The sequence below is a fragment of the Galeopterus variegatus genome, unplaced genomic scaffold (genome assembly GCF_000696425.1).
Source record: "Galeopterus variegatus unplaced genomic scaffold, G_variegatus-3.0.2 Scaffold617, whole genome shotgun sequence".
Classification (NCBI taxonomy): Eukaryota; Metazoa; Chordata; class Mammalia; order Dermoptera; family Cynocephalidae; genus Galeopterus; species Galeopterus variegatus.
Window position 1 is genome coordinate 124,028 of NW_007726728.1, and position 18,770 is coordinate 142,797.

The 18,770-nt window shown below is 44.3% G+C and overlaps 1 protein-coding gene across 1 annotated transcript in view; it reads right to left on the minus strand.

The window, feature by feature from the left end:
* The window catches only part of VAT1L (vesicle amine transport 1-like), a 156,199-nt gene that overhangs the window by 64,922 nt on the left and 72,507 nt on the right, over positions 1 to 18,770 (minus strand). Inside the window, exons 5-7 of the mRNA XM_008570587.1 lie at positions 12,189 to 12,292; positions 10,696 to 10,751; positions 6,538 to 6,732 (exon numbers count right to left, since the gene is read on the minus strand). Coding sequence (XP_008568809.1) covers positions 6,538 to 6,732; positions 10,696 to 10,751; positions 12,189 to 12,292 — 355 coding nt within the window. The remainder of the gene's footprint in view (positions 1 to 6,537; positions 6,733 to 10,695; positions 10,752 to 12,188; positions 12,293 to 18,770) is intronic.

Genomic DNA, 18,770 nt, shown 5'->3' on the forward strand with positions numbered 1-18,770 from the left:
CTCTCTTAACTTCCCAGTCTGGTGTTGGAGTTGAAGCCTGTAGCTTCTCTAAAACTGGCAAACACACCCACACACAGCTTGTCTCTCAGGTCATCCCACCCTCCCTATTGCTAGTGCTCCATATTAATCTTTTATCAAGTCACCGTCTTGTCCTGGGACAGATAAGGGTCCCTGTCAAGCTCAGCATCACATTTTTTTCTTCATTCTTTTAGACAGACCTATCTCTATGAGGTTTTGTGATGGCTTAGAATGAAAGACACAAATATCATTAAACCACAACTATAAACATGGAGGTAAGAATGCAGGAGACACTAACTTAAAACAAGTAAGTGACTGCATTTGGGCAGTGACCTTCACTACAGCCGAGGCAAACAGAGATACAAGAAAGGACATAATTAACAGTTTACTAAAAGGTAATCATGCCAGATTGCTGGGGAAGACAAATTTTTTCCTATCTTCAAACAGAAGGATGACATCATCTCATAGGCCAGCTCCAACAGAACTTTCTTCAACGATGGGAATGTTCTTCTATAGCTGTGCAGCCCAGTATATTAGCCATTAGCCACGTGTAGCTACTGAGCACTTCAAATGTGGCTAGTGTGACCGAGGAACTAAATTTTTAATATGACCTAATTTTATTTAAATTTAAATAGCCACATGTGACTAGTGATACTCTATTAGAGACCATAGTCATAGATTTTTATGTAAGTCATGTAAAATACTACAGATAAGGTCTTTAATGGAAGATTTAAAAAATTAAGATCTCCATGAGTCCTCTGTGTACTGTTAAGTGGCAGATGAATGGTGATCATTTTAATCAGAGGCCACAGCCATACAGACCAGGTAGGTGCATGTCCTTATGGTGACCATACTTGGGGCTGGGTGGGTCTCAGGGAATTCAGAGGATGAAGTGGTACATTGCTTCGTAGGCCACACTCTTTAACAGCAATCCCCTCACCCAGACGTCAACTCAAACTCCTCTGCCTGGCAGCGAAGGGGCCATGGTTCGATTCCACTGACCAAACCAATCTTACTCCTTCTCTTCCTCGGCCAGCAGCTTCTGCTTTGTTTAGTTCAGACCTTTCTCCACCCCACCTACCCCACGCTCACTCCCACTTCTGGGATTTTGTTTGCACTGTCTCTCCTGCTTGTATTAGCTTTTCTTGTAAGTCCAACACTGAATAACTTCGATCCTCCCAATCTCCACCAAGCATCCCTCTTTCTTGAAACCGTCTCTGAACTTTCATTCTTCCTTAACATTGTCCCCTTTCATGTTCAGCTCCGGTTGCACTTGAAACCAATATCCTGACTTAATACTGCTATTCTCCAATCATTTCATAGGTTTTGGTTTTGTCTCAGAAACCACATCATACTCAAGGGCAGGAAACATGTCGTCTATGACTTCTGTAGGCTTTACCTGCTAAAACAGTGTTAGCACATAGTCGGTGCCCAGCAATGTTAACTGCTGCTTGGTTGACAAATACAAGTATTTTTCATCCCTTTCCTACCTCTAAACTGCTTGGAGAGGTAACTTTTTTCCAACTTAATATACAGCTGCACATTTAGTATCTGGAATCAAACCTGAGGCTGCCATATACCCCTTCTGCTTTGTGTATTAAATTTACAATAAAGTCAAAGACAGATGGCTCAAAAGAAACCTTCATCATCTCTGATATTATTAAATTTACTAGTTTGAGGGCTCAGAGTACTCAAGAAAATTTTCTTCCAGTCCCCGTGGGCTTCATATTCCATAGATGAAGTTATAGAGCTGGCCTGAAGAGCACATTTGTGCAATCATCTACCAAAGGGGCAGGGGAATCCTGAGCCCTCTTTCTGAGATTCTCAAGCAATAAGCGTGCTGTACTCTCTTCAAGCCCAGAAGAGCTGCGTGGGCTTGATAAATAGCCAAGTTTGGTCTAACTGCAGCTCTAAACAGATGTCTGTAAATATTGCAGAAAACCCTCAGAAAGCCGGTGGGTGTTCCTGATGAGTTGCTGTGGATGCGTTTGTTGGCAAACAGGCAGCAGCCGTCTGTCTCCTCTTTGTGGAGGACTAACCTGCTACAGGGATCTACTGTTCCTTTGTTTTGCCGGTGACTGTATGAACCACCATGGCTTCTTTTAAAGCAATGGTTCTCTACTGGGGATGATTTTGCCTCCCACCCTTATCCTGCCCAGGGGATATTGGATAATGTCTGGAAACATTTTTAAATTGCTGCTGCTGGTGATAGGACGTGCTACTGGCATCTAATGGGTAGAGGCCAGGGTTGTTGCCAACTATCCTACAATGCACAGGGCAGCCCCTCTTCTCCAACAAAGAATTATTCAGCCCAAAATGTCAATCATACCCAGAAAGTAAAAACTTTTTTTTTGAGAAACTCTGTCTTGAAGTAATATCTTTTTATAGTATAGCTTGTTCATTCATTCATTCATTCAACAAATATTTGTTGTTAAACATAGGAAACATCCAACTAGTCATACTTCTGTGTGTTGGTGGATTCATTAATTCATTCATGTAATATGCACTTATTGAGCATCTACTCTGTGCTGGGCTCTGGGGTCTGGAACAACATAGTCTAGGTCTTTCATCACATAGGATTTACATTCTAGTGGAAAGACAACAAGAGTTTAAACTAGTTGATAAATAAATGAACAAGATAATTCCAACCAGTGATAAGTATAATGGAGAATATCAAATAGTGTGAAGGGAGAGAGAAGGACGCGGGCAGAGGTGGCTGTGAGGGATGCTGTATCCAAGAGGGGAGTCAGGGAAGGCCTCTCTGCATGGATCATATGGAAGCAGAGACGTGAGTGATAAAAAGGAGGCAGATGGGCAAAGATCAGGAGGAAGAATATTCAAAATAGAGGAAGTAACAGGTTCAAAGGCACAGGACAGGGAAGGCCGGGGTGGGTTCGGGGACCAGAAACATGCAGACTTCTGAAGCTTAGACAGAGATGGTGAGGTGTACCAAGTGAGGCTGACAGGTGGGCAGGAGTCAGACTGGGCAGGACCGTGCAGACCTCGGTAAGGGATTTAGACTGTATTTCAGTACAGTAGGAAGCTGTGGGAAGATTTTAAGTAGGAGAAAAAGGATCTGGTTCGGGTATTGCTAAGTCCACTCAGGCAGCTGGGCAGAGGATGCCCTGCAGAGGGGCAAGATGTTAGGAGAGCCCACTCAGGAGGCCCTTCACAGGACAGAGTCCAGATTAGACCACAGTGCTGAGAGTGGAGGTGGAAGGAAGCATGTGATTCAGAAGCAATTTTAAGGTAAAGTCCTGGACTTGCTCGTGTATGGTCCATGATTCAGCCTGCCAGCTGCCAGTCTTGATATGCCTATCTGTAGTTAGTGCTTGTCCTGGGCACCTTGGCTCTGCATGCTCAGGGCATGCAGCCCTTGAGCCAGTCCTGACAACTCCAGCATGCACAGAGCCCTGTTTTCCCCTCACACCAAGGTTGCAGCTCCACGTGGACCATCGTGCCTGTCAAACACTCCTAAGGACACGTGAGCTTCCCATTATGAGACTTCATGTTCTGTGGTTTAGGGTGCCTTTCCCATTCCTTAGCTGGAATGAGATCTTCTGAATATCAGACTTCTGTAGTGCCCAGACTCTGCCCAGCCATTTCAGCTTCTTCCCAGACGCATAATGCCCTGGGGACCACCTGCCTCACCTCCTGACTCTAACCCTTTAGTGGCTTCCCATGGGACTTAGAGTGAAATGCCACATTCCATGTGGCTCTTGCTGACCTTTTCAGGCCACTCCCTCCCCGGCTCACAACAATGCACCCCTGGATGTCACCAAGGTCTTTCCTTCCTTATCCCTTCACTTTGAAGGTCTCTCTGCCTCGAATGCTCTTCCTTCAGTGTTCAGCCTCCTTCAGGTCCCAGCTCGAATGCCATCTACTCAGAGAACCCACCTTCTTTAAATTCACCCGTACAGCACACAGCCCCAATGAGCGTGATGTCACCCCCAGAGGGGTGAAAATTGCTTCCTGGGGGATGGAAAAAAAATCTTACTCTTTTAATAAAATATACATACAGGATGTAAACATACATATATATGTACACACACACACATGCACACACACATATATGCAGGGGTCTTCAAAAAGTTCATGGAAAGATTCACATTATCTAATTTTATTTTTCCATGAACTTTTTGAAGCACCTTCATATTATATATATGTGTCTTAAAATTTCATGGTAGGAGTGGTTGATTAGGCAAAAAAAAAAAAAAAAAAATTCTAAAAAGTCTCCTTAGGGCCGGCCTGGTGGCGCACTGGAGAGTGCACCGCTTGGGAGCGTGGTGGTGCTCTCGCCGAGGGTTCGGATCCCATATGGAGACCGGTTCTTGCTCACTGGCTGAGCGCGGTGCGGGCACAACACCGAGGGTTGCGATCCTGTTGCCGGTCCCCGGTACGAGCGCGACACCGAGGGTTGCGATCCCGTTACCGGTCAGTAAAAAAGACAAAAAGGAAAAAAAAAAGTCTCCTTAGAGGGAGCAACAGTGAAAAAGAGGATGAGAAACTGCTTTGTGGAAACTCTCTCCCCCACTGTCCCCAACATATATCCTAATTTATCTCCTTCCAAGAACTTATTACAATTGGCAATTACCCTGCTTATTTTCATTTACTTCAGCATTTCCTGTCCCTTCCCACTACTCTAAATGTGAGTTCCATGAAGTCCAGGGATCTTGGCTGTATGTCTACCATTGTATCTCCAGCACCTACACAGTACTGTGCACATAGTAGTTATTCAATAAATATTTGATGATTCAATTACCATTGTGACCAAGAAGTGATTTCAAATACTAGAACAAGAGCCCACTGGGTCAACTGGACCCAGCTTGGATTTCAATCCTTGATTAAATGCTATCAGATCTGTTGGGTCCCTTTGGGCACTGAGTTCAAGCATTAGTCCCCTTCTCTGCCTCATGGACAAGTTAATCTCTTAGCCTTGGTCTTGTCTTGACTCTTCCCAGTTTTCTCTTCTTTCTGATTGTTGAGAGTCCAGTAACCATGTAGGGCAGCCCTACCTTGTTCCACTGAGATGCCATAGTGAATACCATATGGAAGTCTGACTCATTAAATTAAAAACCTTTTCAAGAAATTTATAATGATAGGCTAACCATCTTGGTAATTACACAACAGAAGGCATGCATGATTATATAATTTGACTTAGCAATAGATTGAATAATCTGCAGTAGAAAAAAGACTGGAAGGAAGCAAACCAAAATGTTAATGATATTATCCTTCTCTGGAATGTGACTTACTGTTTATTTTCTCCCTGTGTTTTTGGCTAATTTAGAAATTTCTGTAATGAGCATGTATTTCTTTTATCATAACAAACAAGGTTTTTTGGTGGTTGGGTTTTTAAGACCATCCATGATACTGCAGCATTAGAGAGAGGTACATAGGCACATTCCTGGCCCATAGATCCAAGATCAGTTGTGTTTGATCGCACAGTGACCACCCCAAAGCCTTCTTTGAGGGATTTCTATGCTTAGAGAAGCCATTAGATTTGTAACAACTTAGTCCATCAGACAGATAGCAATAGCCTTCTTGCCAGAAGCATACCCACTATCTGTTCAATAGAACTTAGTGTTTATTAGATTTTTAAAAGGTGTTTATTGACTCCCAAAAGTACAAAAAAGTACTCATACCATAAGACACCTCACCAATACAAAATATAAGACAAACAAAATAACATATTACCACATATTTTAAAATACTTTTCAGGGGCTTCATGGCTCCCTAAAGTCAAGGTTACAAAATTCTGCCTTAGAGGGGTTTCTTAGTGAAATGCCTCTTGAAACCCAAGCCCCATCTCTTCATTTCTCCTCTAAGTAGCTGAATGACTTACTTCCCAAATGCCCAAACCTTCCTTTGTCCTGAAGGATTTCCTAGACCCTGCCTCCTCCCTGCAAGTCCCATATGAACAAATACAACCAGTTCCTGCTTTGGTATTGCTAAAGATTACATTAGAGGTTCTTCATTTTTCCATGATCAAGGAATGCTTTCAAATACTACAACTTTTGGCAGATCAGTTAACAAAAAGACTCAATCCAACACTAAACCCAACAATTCAGCAATAATTACAAGGTCCATTGTGACAGCTAATGTCCTGCAGGGCTCAGAGCATCCAGGCTCAGCTCACAAATCAATTCAGCTCTGAGCCATTGTCTGTTCTGCCCTTCATCTCTTATACATCCACAAGATGACAATATACATGATGCTGCAACAATGAACACGCTCTTGTAACCTAGGTGAATTGCATGCATGCATCAAAATTTGGTAGTCTTCCTAGAAAAGGTTCATGGCAAGATGGTGTGGTGAGGCATGTGGTTTGAGAACCACAAGGAACTTATAGTACTTCTTACATCCAAAGCACCATACTATGGAACAATGACCTTTTGAACTGCATTTAAAACGAACAAACCTAGAGAAAAATTATTTCATAAAAGATTGTATTTAGCTGCCCAAACCTGTTTGACTTAAAAAGAGAGTAGGTTATTTGCTGAGGAGAAACACCATTCTTACCTCCTCCAGAGCCCACAAGGAGTCCACCATGGGCTTGATCTTCTTCTGGCTGTAGAGCCCCAGGAGTTTGTCCACCACTCCTCGAATGAGGCCTGCTCGGCCCTGTTTGAAGAGCAGATTTAAAAGGGAAAACCCTGCGATGACTTTGTTCTCTTCATACAGCTTGATGGGGTTCACTTTCTCCACTTGCCACCACTGGAAGGAGAGAAGGTGTGGGGTTACCAAAACTCAGTGCCGGTCACATGTGCAGCATTGCCAAGGCTCGCAGCTACTGCGGGGGAGCCCGGGGCTGCAGGGTGGCAGACCCCAGCTGGCCAAGAGTGAGCTCTCGTTGGTGTATTTTTTAAAGCATCTGTTTCACCAGGCACTGCTGCAAGTGCACGGGAAACAATAGACAGTGATACTATGAAAAGCTCAGGATCCAGGGGGAAAGAGAGCCCCAACCAACTACCAGGGCTTGTGTAGTTGAACCATTAAGTGTATGGCTGGGGTTGTCAGCTCCGAGTTGAATGCTGGCTCTACAACTTACTGCCCGTTATTCTCTGGGCATCATTTTTCTCAACTGATGACATTGGCAAGATATGGCCTCTGTTGTCTGCAGGGAGAATTAAATGGAAAGCACTTGGCTTAGTGAATGGCGGTGGTGACAGTGGGGTTGGTGAAGGGAGGAGGATAGCAGAGAAGTTTACACAGTGTGGTGGGGGCAGGGTGGAGGTCATCCCTGTCACTGTACGAGCAGTTTTCCTAGGGGCAAATAATGACGAAACTAAACTTGCGGTGGGTAGGGATCTATCAGATAAAGAAAGGTAAGGAAGGCAAATTTAGAAAGAAGGAACAGCATGAAGGTGTGGTGAGCCAAAGTGCTGGGATAAATCAGTGGTTCTCAAACGAGGGCAGTTCTTCCCTCCAGGGGACATCTGGTAATGTTTGGGAAAATTTTGGTTGTGATGTCTGGGGACAGGGGGATGAGCTATTGGCATTTAGTGGATAGAAGCCAGAGATGCTGTTAAACATCCTTCAATGCTCAGGACAGCCTCCACAACAAAGAATTATCCAGCTCAAAATACCAATAGCACTAAAGTTGAGAAGCCCTGGACTAAAGTGCTGGGTGGATACACACAACTGTAAATGTGGCTGTCTCTTCTAGTCTCTCATCTCTCCCCCTTCAGACATCAAAATAAGTAAATAATTCATTAATAACCTACAGGAATGGTTATCCTACTGCTTTATTCTGATTTAATTGCTTTTCCATTGGTGCTGGTTATAGGTTAGAAATTCAAGCTTCCAGTTTCTAGAGGCTTCTAAGAAGTAAAAGGTTTAATATAAGTTTCAATATAGAATACAAAGGGGAATGTGATGGACACATGGCATTTATAGTACTTGTGCTGTTGATGTGTTTATTCATATGCTGCCTCTTTCCAGAAAGAATTGAGGAGGGAGACGCATAAAAGATTTTGACTTTTTAAATTTGGAAATGCATGTGGTCAGCAAAATGTAGGAGAGGCAGGTCAAAAACAAGGAGGAGGCTTGTATATAAAATTCTTTACCAAAGTACATTTGGTGAGGGCCTGGCGGCCAGCTTGAGAAGAGCCATGCATTTGGTCATGGCTTCTTGGTGCAAAGCAAAGGTAGAAAAATCATGAATAACCTGATTCGCAGTGTATTGACAATGCCTCAGTGAATGCTTGTGGAATGAATGCTTGCTGAATCTACAGTGCTACACAGTTGTGGTTAAGAGTTCTGGAGCTGAATGCCTAGTTCTGAATCCCAGCTCTGCCACTTACTAGCTGTGTGACTTTAGGCAAGTTACTTAACCTCTCTGTGCTCAGTTTCCTCACTGTTCCTCATGGGGTTGTTGTGAGGAGTTGTGTTAATACATGTCAAGTGCTTAGAACAGTGTCTGACATGTACTAGGTGCTCTATAAACATAAACCATTTCTATTATCACCTTAATTTGAAAGGGATGTTTTTGGTTTAGTGAATAAGAGCTCTGAATTGGGAGTCAGACTGCTCCCTAAATGGTAACTTCATCTGTTAGTATTATCATCATTATTGTGTGAAAGCAAACGGCACATTTGATAAGAAGTGAAGTGCCAGCTCTTCAGCATTTTAAAGATGGAACATATTTAAAACAGCTGAGTGAGAAATCTCTGTATAATTCCAAATATGCCTTTAATTTCTAAACCTTTCTTGAATGCATTGGAAAAGAACTTTTCTAGAACCTTCTGGAGCAAAGTTATCATCCCACTACTTAGCATGTCCTCTCTTCAATTGACTTCTAACTGACCGGCTAGCATTGGACCAGCACTTGGAAAGGGAACAGTTTTTATTTTTATTTTTTATTATTATTATTTTTTTTCCTTTTTGTCTTTTTTCGTGTCCGGCAACGGATCGCAACCCTCAGTGTCGCGCCCGTACCGGACCGGGGACCGGCAACGGGATCGCAAACCTCGGTGCTGCGCCCGCACCTCGCTCAGCCAGTGAGCGGGACCTGGTCGGTATGTGGGATCTGAACCCTCGGCGGGAGCGCCACCATGCTCCCAAGCGGCGCACTGTAGCAGTGCGCCACCGGGCCGGCCCCAAACAGTTTTTATTTTTGACCTTCAGCTACAAAGCATTCTTGTAATGAACACCTCTGATTTGGGAAGAGGGATCTCAGTCTCCATTCCGGCTGTGTTTTTATGAATGCCTTCACTGAGCACGGGCACGCTGCAATTATTTTGTTAACATTATGTGTTGGGATTGCGCATTTAGGGGAGAAATGGAAAACACTTCTTACAATTGTATGTTATCTGGGACCACTGTGGTTACCCACAGCAATCTATCAGCATCATGTAAATTACAGCCACAGAGACAAAACAGCTGTGAGTGCTACAAAGCTTGTCTTCAGAGGACACATTTGAGAAAGCATCCTTCATTAGACTCCATTCTTGCTCCTCCTGTAGATTCTGTCGTCGAGGTGATCCTCGATCCAGACTTTAAAGGCCAAATGTACAGAGGCCCTTTCTTTCCAATTTCACAAGTGCAGGGAATACTATCCATTTCAGAATTAGGGAATGTTTTGGGGTGAAGTTTCTGGTAGCTAGCGTTGGCACTTAGGGGGCATATAAATACTCCCTAGTGCCACACTTAGAATGAATTTTAACCTCCTTACCATAGTGGTTCCTGACCACCCTCTTCTACATGTCTCTACCTCATCCTGCTGTTTTTTATTTCAGCACCCTGTTTTTATCTTCATCAGAGGTTTGACAGCCATTTACAATCATGTTATTAGTATGTCTTACTTGTTTTGGGTTTGTCTCCCTCATTAGAATGTAAAAGCCACAAATGCACCTATTTCATCCATTGTGATGCCCCGGTGCCTGGCACAGTGCCCCGAACAGCAGGTGCTCAGAAAATGCTTGTGAAGTGAGTGAATGAGTGAATGCTGCACTGGCTGCCTAGGAGGCTGGGAAGAGAGGGACCAAAAGCAAGCACTGGTGACAAGCAGCATTTCCTGTTGTGGTGGGTGGGAGGGGTCAAAATTGAAGTTCAAGACCAAATTGGTCTAATTTTTGAAAGTATAGCTCTAGACTGGAACATAGATCTGAGGAGGTCTGTAGTGGGCTGAATGCCCATGGATGTGGCTTCTCTATGGCAGACAAAGTCATCACCATATCCAGAGCAGGATCACCTAAGATAGTGGTTCACAAACTTGCCTGTATCTAAAAATCAACCCGTGAACCTGTTAAAGTTGTAGGATCCCCATTTGTATCTCTACCTCAGTAGGGTGCAGACAGAGAGAATTCTCAAGTACCCCCAGAGACCTGGTCAGAAAGTGCCCAAACTGAGTCTGGCCTCTCTATGAGGCAAATAAAATGCACTAATACCAAGTTCATTTTTGAAAGATGATTAAAAACACCTAGACTTAAGCAATCTCTGTTGAAATCAGAATAAAGCTTTCTTGAGTTTCACCAACACTCCCACCTCTCTGCTTCCTTTAGACAAAAGTGGTTCATATATCTGCCCATATGCAATGAGCAGGTGGAATTCATGCTTTATTGAAAATGAATGATGCAAATGGAAAACAAACAAGATTAGGTCAATGTCCTAAGATGCAAGTCATAACATGCGAATCAGCATACCACCATAGTACATTAGATGTGCATGGATACTTACTGATTTTGCAAAGCTAAAGAAGCTCTTGGTCTCTCCAGTAACCATGTTGGATGAACCTGCAAATGGAAGATTCCCAAATCAAGCAATTGCTGGTGAAAATCAACATCTCTTGTTACACATGGAAGAATGGAAGTTGTTTGGTCTAGAACTGGCAAGAGCTTGAAAGCAAAATTTAATTCAGCCTTGGAAAAATGAGGGAAATGAGAGCAGGACATCAAGGTGACTATTGTTGCTAGGCATCACTGGATCAGAGGAAGTGACCATTTCATTACTTTGGAAAATTAGGCATGTAGCAAAAGTATGATCTATGCCAATGTTTTTATAAACCAATAAGTTGCTGAAATGTCTTCTTGATTCTGTTCTTTGAGACTGAAAAATAAATTCCTTAGTGATTCTACTCTATGATTCCAAATTTGACTTCCCAGCAAGTACTTGGGCTGACCTGGGCTGGGGATTTAACTAATGGGAGAGTTAGGACTGAGTTAGAATATAGATGGGTGTGGCAGATGAGGATGAAAGTAGATTCTGAAGCCAGGATATGGTGTAACCAGTAAGTATGTTGGCTCCAGTGAGGTCTGGGCAGAAAAGTAAAAACGACTTGAGACAAATAGTGTGAGAAACTGAGCTTTGCCAGCTGGAACAAGCAATATTTGGAGGACAGATGGGATGTGGAGTTGGGAAAGATTCTGTTAGAAGCTCATGCAGAGAGAAAAGACCCCGTTGTGGGGTTCTTTTTTGTGGGGTTCTTTGTGGGGCAGGGGGGTGAGAGAGCTCTTAACAGTATTGGGAACGTTCAGATACCATATTGGTGCCTTTTCAAAGACTCTCCTGCCTTGTCCACAAAGATATGGAAGTAAGTTTTTCTCAGATAACAGTTATTTAATGAAAACCACTGTATATTTTAAACTTAATTATATGACCTGGGTAAACCAGTAGCCACTGCTTCTGCTTTTATGGGTTGACTACCATTAGACATCACAGTACCAGGCTTCAATTACCCAGGAACCAAGACATCAATGTGATGAATTAGACAATTGTGAGATAATCAAGTTGAATTTCACCAGAATAACATCTTGGAACTGGAGCAAAAATAGAAGTCCTGGTGAATAAGTAAGCATGAATCCAGTATCCGCCTGCATTTGACTCATGTGTTAGATATATCTGATGTCCTGACAATGTGCATTGACTCTCACAGGCTCTCTCATCAGTAATAATCATACTAAATTATGCATCCACTTCCATGGAAATATTGGCTTGGCTTTACCCCTTTCACAAATGAGAAGTATTCATGGGAGTAATAGGGCAGCGGGCACACATGCTATTTTTATAATTGAAAACAACTAACAGCAACAGCAATATTACAGAAACCATTAAAAAAATTAAACAACCTCAATCTTACTATCGTCAAACATCATTTTTCAGAGCCCTGTGTGTAGGCACACATGCAGCGTTCCTGGTCCCTGATCATGTCCTTGTTCCTGTTTAGCACTCACCGTATAAAATATAGGTTCCCAGGGGTTTGAGAAGACTGAGACCTTTTCCAGTGTTGTCCCCACAGAGGCAATCCAGGACAATGTCCACACCTTCAGCAGAGATTCTAGATGGTGAGAACACAAAACAAAAATACTGTAGCCTGTCAGCAACCAAACTGTCAATCCTCTCCTCTTCCTGTGTCATATTGTTTGATCAGTGAGAGCTCCAGGAGTAGCAATAAATAGAGAAGAAGACCTCTCCTGGGTCCAAGTATAAGAATTCCATAAAGCTGTAGGGAGCTAAGAATCTGGCTAGTAGCTGTATCAGGAATTGGCCTGGGGCAGAAGAAAGAATGTGGGCATTGGAGTGAGAGGGTCTGAGATTGTATCTAGCTGCCTCACTCAGCTTCTCTGAGCCTTAGCTTTCTCCTTTGTAAAGTGGAGCTATTATGTTTCTTTGTAATAAGAATAAAATGGTTGGCCCAGGCCTGCCACATGGCAGTCATTCAGTATGTTGATTAACAATTCATATTTGTGGAGCATGGCTTGTGAGCCAAGCTCTGTCCGAGGTGCTGGAGATAGAGCCATGTTCCCTGTCTTCAGGGGCTGCTGGTCTCAAGGGATTTGCTTTCTTTCTTCTCCATCTCCCTCCTCGATGAAGAAATGAAGGCACATTAATCTAACTCGCAAGCATCTATTTGTCCAATCTCCAGGTCCAACCTAAAACTGACTCTCAGAGGAAGAGGGCTAAACAGAGAGGATCTTCACTGAAAGGTTGTGGAGTAGAGAGAATCCACATTTGCAGTCCATTAGACAGACAGAACATTTGTTGATCTCTTCTTCTATTAATTTATACATTTATTGATTCCCTCATTCACTCACTCATTAATACATTTAACAAATGTTTACTGGGCTTCCATTGTTAAAAGCTATGATACAGGAGGGAACTGTGGGATAGGAAAAATCTGGAGCTCGTAGGGGAGATATTCACATCCACAAAGATCCCTATTGTGGCTAGGCCCTGCTCTGTTCAGAAAAGAATGGCATTTCTTCAGGTTTGTGAGTTTGCAGGATTATCTTGTCATAGAAAATATCTCAATTTTTCTCCCCCCACCTTCACCCCAACAAAGTTCAGGCATTGCAGTATGTCAACAGCTGGGTCCTGTTTCCACCGTGTCACTAACTAGGAAATTGCACTTGCACCTCTTGGGTTCAAACACTAAGTCGGCTGGCCCATGTCCATATGCCCTTCAAAAGCCCTTAAGTCATGTCCAAAATCCAGCCCTTTACCAAGGCTCATCCAAAATGATCTGCTTAGCTTTCTGCCTAATAGAGTGCTTATCTGCACAGGTATGTCCTCTTAAATCTCACCTGAAAGTTCAGAACCAGAGAATTAGGTCAGTAGATCTTAAACCTAAGCATGTATTGGAATCACTTGGAGGGCAACTGCAAACCTTCTCCTCTTCTATGACTTTCTGATTCACCAGGTCTGGAGTGGGGCCCAAGGGTTTGCATTTCTAACAAGTTCATGCTGCTTCTGCTGCTGCTGGTTCCAGCTGCTGCTGATTCCAGCTCAACACTTTGAGAAGCACTGTTCTAAGCCAGTTACTCAGAAGCCAAACTGGCATTTTCAATTAATTAATTATTTCATTAACTACTTGGCACTAGCACTGCATTAGTCACTGGGCAATGCAGTGGTGAGGCCAGACAGACTTGATTTTTCTCCTTTTCGGACCTTACACCAGACATTCACCAATAATTACACAAATAAAAATTACGTTGAAACAAGGTATAGTGCCACAAAGGTGCTATGAAGCCATCCTGGAGCAGTGAAGCAGTTAACTAGGTAAAGAGTGGAAGGAACAGTGTTCCAGATAGAGGGAACAGCATGTACAAAGGCCCTGTGGTGGGAGGAAGACTGGAAAGCAGCCAGTGTGGCTGGAGTAGAGAAAAAAAGGGACACGTGCTTTGAGTTAGGGCTGGAGAAGCAAGCAGGAGTTGGACTGCATGGATTCTGTTGGTGGGCTCTAGGCAGGTGCCTCACACCTGGTGGTGAGGTGGCCACCTTGCATTGTGGGCTGGGTAACTGTGCCTCTGTCTCCCTCACCTCTGGCTGGGTCTGTTTTCTGCCAAGTTTGCTCACTTCTGTGGGAGTGGGATCCTGCTCCGCTTCTATCGGCCAGCCCTCCTGGGCTATTAAGTCCTCGTTGTGAACACCATTTCTCCATGACCACTCCCCTTGCCCTGACGATGCCTGCCTGTGGACAGGAACAGCTTTGCCAGCATTTAGCCATGCACACCTACTGAGGAACCCTGGTGAGTCTGCCAGCTCTGATTCTTCACTTCTTCTCTGATTCTCCCCATGTCTATGTTCTACTTGCAGGTTCACATTCTCTCCCACAAACTGCCAATCACACCTCCTTGCATTAGCTGCCCCATCTCAGCCTGTTGCTTTATCCTCCGACCTCAGGTTCTGCAGAAACGTAGGGCATGCCCACAGCAAGGGTGCCTATAAACTACACACTTCCCCATCTTCACTTCCCACCGACTGTGCAAGGCATTTTGGCCTTCCAACCATTTCTAGAAATTTCCTACCTCAGAGCCTTTGCATGTGCTGTAATCTCTGCCTGGACAGCCTTTCCCCAGCTCTCCTTAGGGCTGGCTCCTTCTCATCCTTCAGGTGTCACTCACACGTGACCTCCCCAGAGGAGCTGTAGCTGACCACGCCACCTGAAGCAGCAGCCCCCACCCTTGATTAATCTCTATTTTAGTTCTCTTTATGCTTTAGCATCTATCTACACCAGAGATATGTTTTAGTATTTATCCTGGGCTGTAGTTATTTTACTTATTTATTTACTTGTTGATTGTCTCTTCCACTGACACACAGGCTCCATGAGTCAGGGAGCACGTTTGTGCTGCTTATTGCTATATCCACAGTCCTTCTCGTCCTGCTGGACACAGCGTTTGTTCTCAATAAATATTGCTTAATTGAATGCACGAATGATGAAATGAATGAATAAGAGAATGAGTGATGTGGACGAAGAAAACATTTTACAATTGGTATTCCCTCCCTCTATGTGTTTCCTTGGGAAGGAAACTCACATTTCAGAGCTCTACTATATACCAGCTGTTTCACGTCAGTCCTCACAACAAACCTATGAGGTAGGCATTTAACTCCACTTTTCTGATGAAGAAATTGAGGTTTACAGATGCAGCAACCTTGCCTAAGCTTATGTAACCAGGACAGCTTGATTTCAAATCTAGGTCTAGTTTAACTCCAAAGCTGACCGCTTTTTCACCGCTCTATATTTCAGACGTAATAAACGTTTGAGCCACTGTGATCACGGAAGCATCACTTTAGCAAGCAGTTCTGGGAAGTAGCCAATTTAATTTAGTCTCTGAAGAATTCGGGCTTAAATTGTGTCTTAAAATAAATACACATATATCCAGAGTTAAACCATGTTATTCCAAACATGCAGGCTGAGAGGTTTCTATTTGCAAACTGTTTTTTTTTTCCACCCGAGACTATAGGAGAGACCCAAGGTCAGAGTTCCATACATTAACCCTAAATTTCCAGCCATTGGGTAACCATTTGTTGAGTGCTAGGCACTGTGTATGCCGAGCTGGGAATACACAGACGGAGGCTCAAGTTTGCCCCTACCATCCAGGAGCTCTTGGAGTAGCAGGAGAGACTTCTATAAAAGAACAGCCCAAACACAGAGGGATCACTGCTCCAGTAGAGCAACTCAAGGACTTTGGAAGATGACCCTTCCATTGAGTGTTGGTGGATGAGCAGGAATCGGCCAGGTGACTCAGGGAAGAATACTATAACACCTGACCTGCGGCAGTCAGAAGGCTTTGGGACACCAACCATGGTAATGAGGAGTCCTGGCCACTGTCTCCCTCCAGAAGGACCCAAAGACTGGCTGCTACAGCCAACAGCTAATGTGCAGGTGAATAAGCAGGGGTGACGGATGGCTTAAGGGCAGTATAGCATTGGGTTCAGGAATATGAATTTAGTCTCAGTATTAAGTATTCAGTTCTGCCACTTGCTGGGTGACCTCAGGCGAGTTACTTAGCCTCTCTGTGCCTAAATTTCCTCAGCTGTGGAAGGGATGATGGTGATAACGACTGCATTCTGTGAAGCTTTTTGTGAAGCCTGGATGAACTGATGCACCTGGAGTACAGGGTCCAGCTCATGGTTAGCTCTGGGTCCATGGCTTTTATCACCATTTTAAAAATAGCCCAACTGAAAGAGGAACTTTTGGGTAGGAATAGGGTGTGAAAAGAAAAAGTATGCAAAACTCCAGCAACTCAGTCATCAGTCCAGGCAAGCTTCAGGGTGGGTGGAGCCAGCAGCCCAGAAGCTAGTAGAGCTGCAGCTTTATGTTCTTGACCTTCCTAAGAGGGCATGTCTCACATGCATGAGCACTTACTCTGTCCTGGACACAGTGCTGAGAACTTCCTAAGTGGTCATCCCATTCACACCGCATGCTAACCTGTGTGACTCTGGGGCCATCATTGTCCCAATTTGGTGGATGAGGAAACTGAGGCCCAATGAGATCAGGCGACTTACCCCAGGGCCTACTACTGCTGAGAATGGGAGGACCCTAGTTTGATCCATCACATCTGGAAACCAGGTGTGGGCCCCAGAGACAGAATAGGGTTTTATGAGGTGAGCTGGGGCCAGCCCTGGTGTGACCACCATGGTCACTTCTAGGCCACGTAAGCTCCCAGCAGGGGCAGAGCAAAGCTGGGGGCTGCTCCCTTGGGGTTCACACTAGGAGCAGATGCTCCAGATCTCCTTCATATTCCAGCACCTGCCCCTCCTCCTGCCTTTTTCTCAGCATTTCTGCCGCTGAACCACATAACACAGGCTTTGCACATGTACAGGGGCCAAAGAAGCCACAAATACTGTCATTGTGTCTTTTCGAAGGTTAGTGGTGAGGTGTGGGTTGGGGAAAAGAGGAGAGAGGGTTTCTGAGGGGGAGAAGCTGCATAGAGGCAGATGTCATTCTCAGGGTCCCAAGGGTGGTGATACTTTGCTGTTTCTATCAAACTGTTCAAGCAGATATTGCTCCTTTTGAGGGGAGAAATGTCCCTTCAGGTAAGAGTTTCAAAATTGAAAAGTGCTCCACCCCTATTTGATCATTATGAGCCCAATCAATGGACCATACTGAACTGGGCTCAGTTGGGTCTATTTAAAATGATCCAGGTCCCATGAGACTTGGCCATCCCTTGGCCATGCCCACATTGAAAAGCTCCTCAGCAGCCCCTTTAATGAAATCATCATGAAAATCACAAGCAGAGCTGATGGCTCATCAGAGGCACATGGGCCCTCGTCATTCTACCCACCCCCCTAAATCCTGGGGGTGTCTGCCCTGCCTGCACATATGTATGAGAATCACGTAAGAGCAAAGAGGGCTAGGCAGAGGGCCAGATGCAGCGGTTTCTATGTCTGCTTTCTCCTGCTGTCATAAATCTCTGCAGATTTAAAAAGCAAACACAAATAGCCCCAGCTCAGGCGTTCTCAGGGCCAAATTCAGCAGCAAGATATTTTGGAGGTGCTGATCCAAGACCTTCACGTTTGTCCATCCTTCGTCTCCAAAGCCCTGGCCCCTTGATTGTGAATTCTGACTCTGCTTCCTACCCACATGGATCAGTGAGGAATGCCTCTTCAGCAATGGCAGGTTCCGATAGAGTCATTTCTGGGAGACAGACTCTTCGACCTTGCCAAGAAATTAATCCCTTTTATTTAGTGATTTTGATTTATTTTAGTGACTTTGATTTCTGGTTGGATCCTTGGCTTTCCACTCAGTTTTTTTTTTTTTTTTTTTCCTGAATTGCCTTTTCTCTTAGAACTCATCTGTGCCTCAGTTTTAACCACCACTGGATGAGACTGTGCTGGCACACAGTAGGCTTCTCAGTAAATGTATGTTATTCATAGATCCCATGTGTACTTAGCGACACCACCTCCTGGAATCCTTTCCTGATCCCTTTCTCTCTATTTTCTCCAGGCAATTAGACTCTTATTAATTTCCACTAGTATTTTAATAAGCACCTACTATGTGTCAGGCACTGTGCTAGGCACTGAGGGTGCAGAAGAGCAGAAGGTAGGTACAACCTCTGCCTTTTCTGAGCTTACACCTCCCCGCCCCCCGCCTCATCTTTGACATGGGTCTGCAGAATCAAAGCATTTGAATGTGTAGCAGATGCCCCTCCAGGGGGAGTTTGACTCTTTCCTGCATGGACTCTGTGCTCCTTTGCTCTCGGCCTGTGTCTCATCTCTTTCCTCAGCTTTCAGAGCCAGCTCATAGCAGTCACTCAGCAAATGCATGGAGGGAGTGGGTTTCCACTTGCCCAAGCTCCAGCCCCCATTTTCTCAGGCCTGTTGCTCAGGTTCCCTGGAGGTCTTACTCTCAAGCTCTATTTATCTTGCCTAAAGAAAGTCATGATAGCTTCCGAGGACCATTGTCTAACAATAACAAAAAGGAAAAGAAGTCTTGGTCTCGTCCTGTGGTGTTTTCCATAGTCTTTCGTCACCTTGTCTCACTCTCCTTTCAAATCTCTGTTGGCCCTGCCTCTTCCTCACCCCTTCTGGTT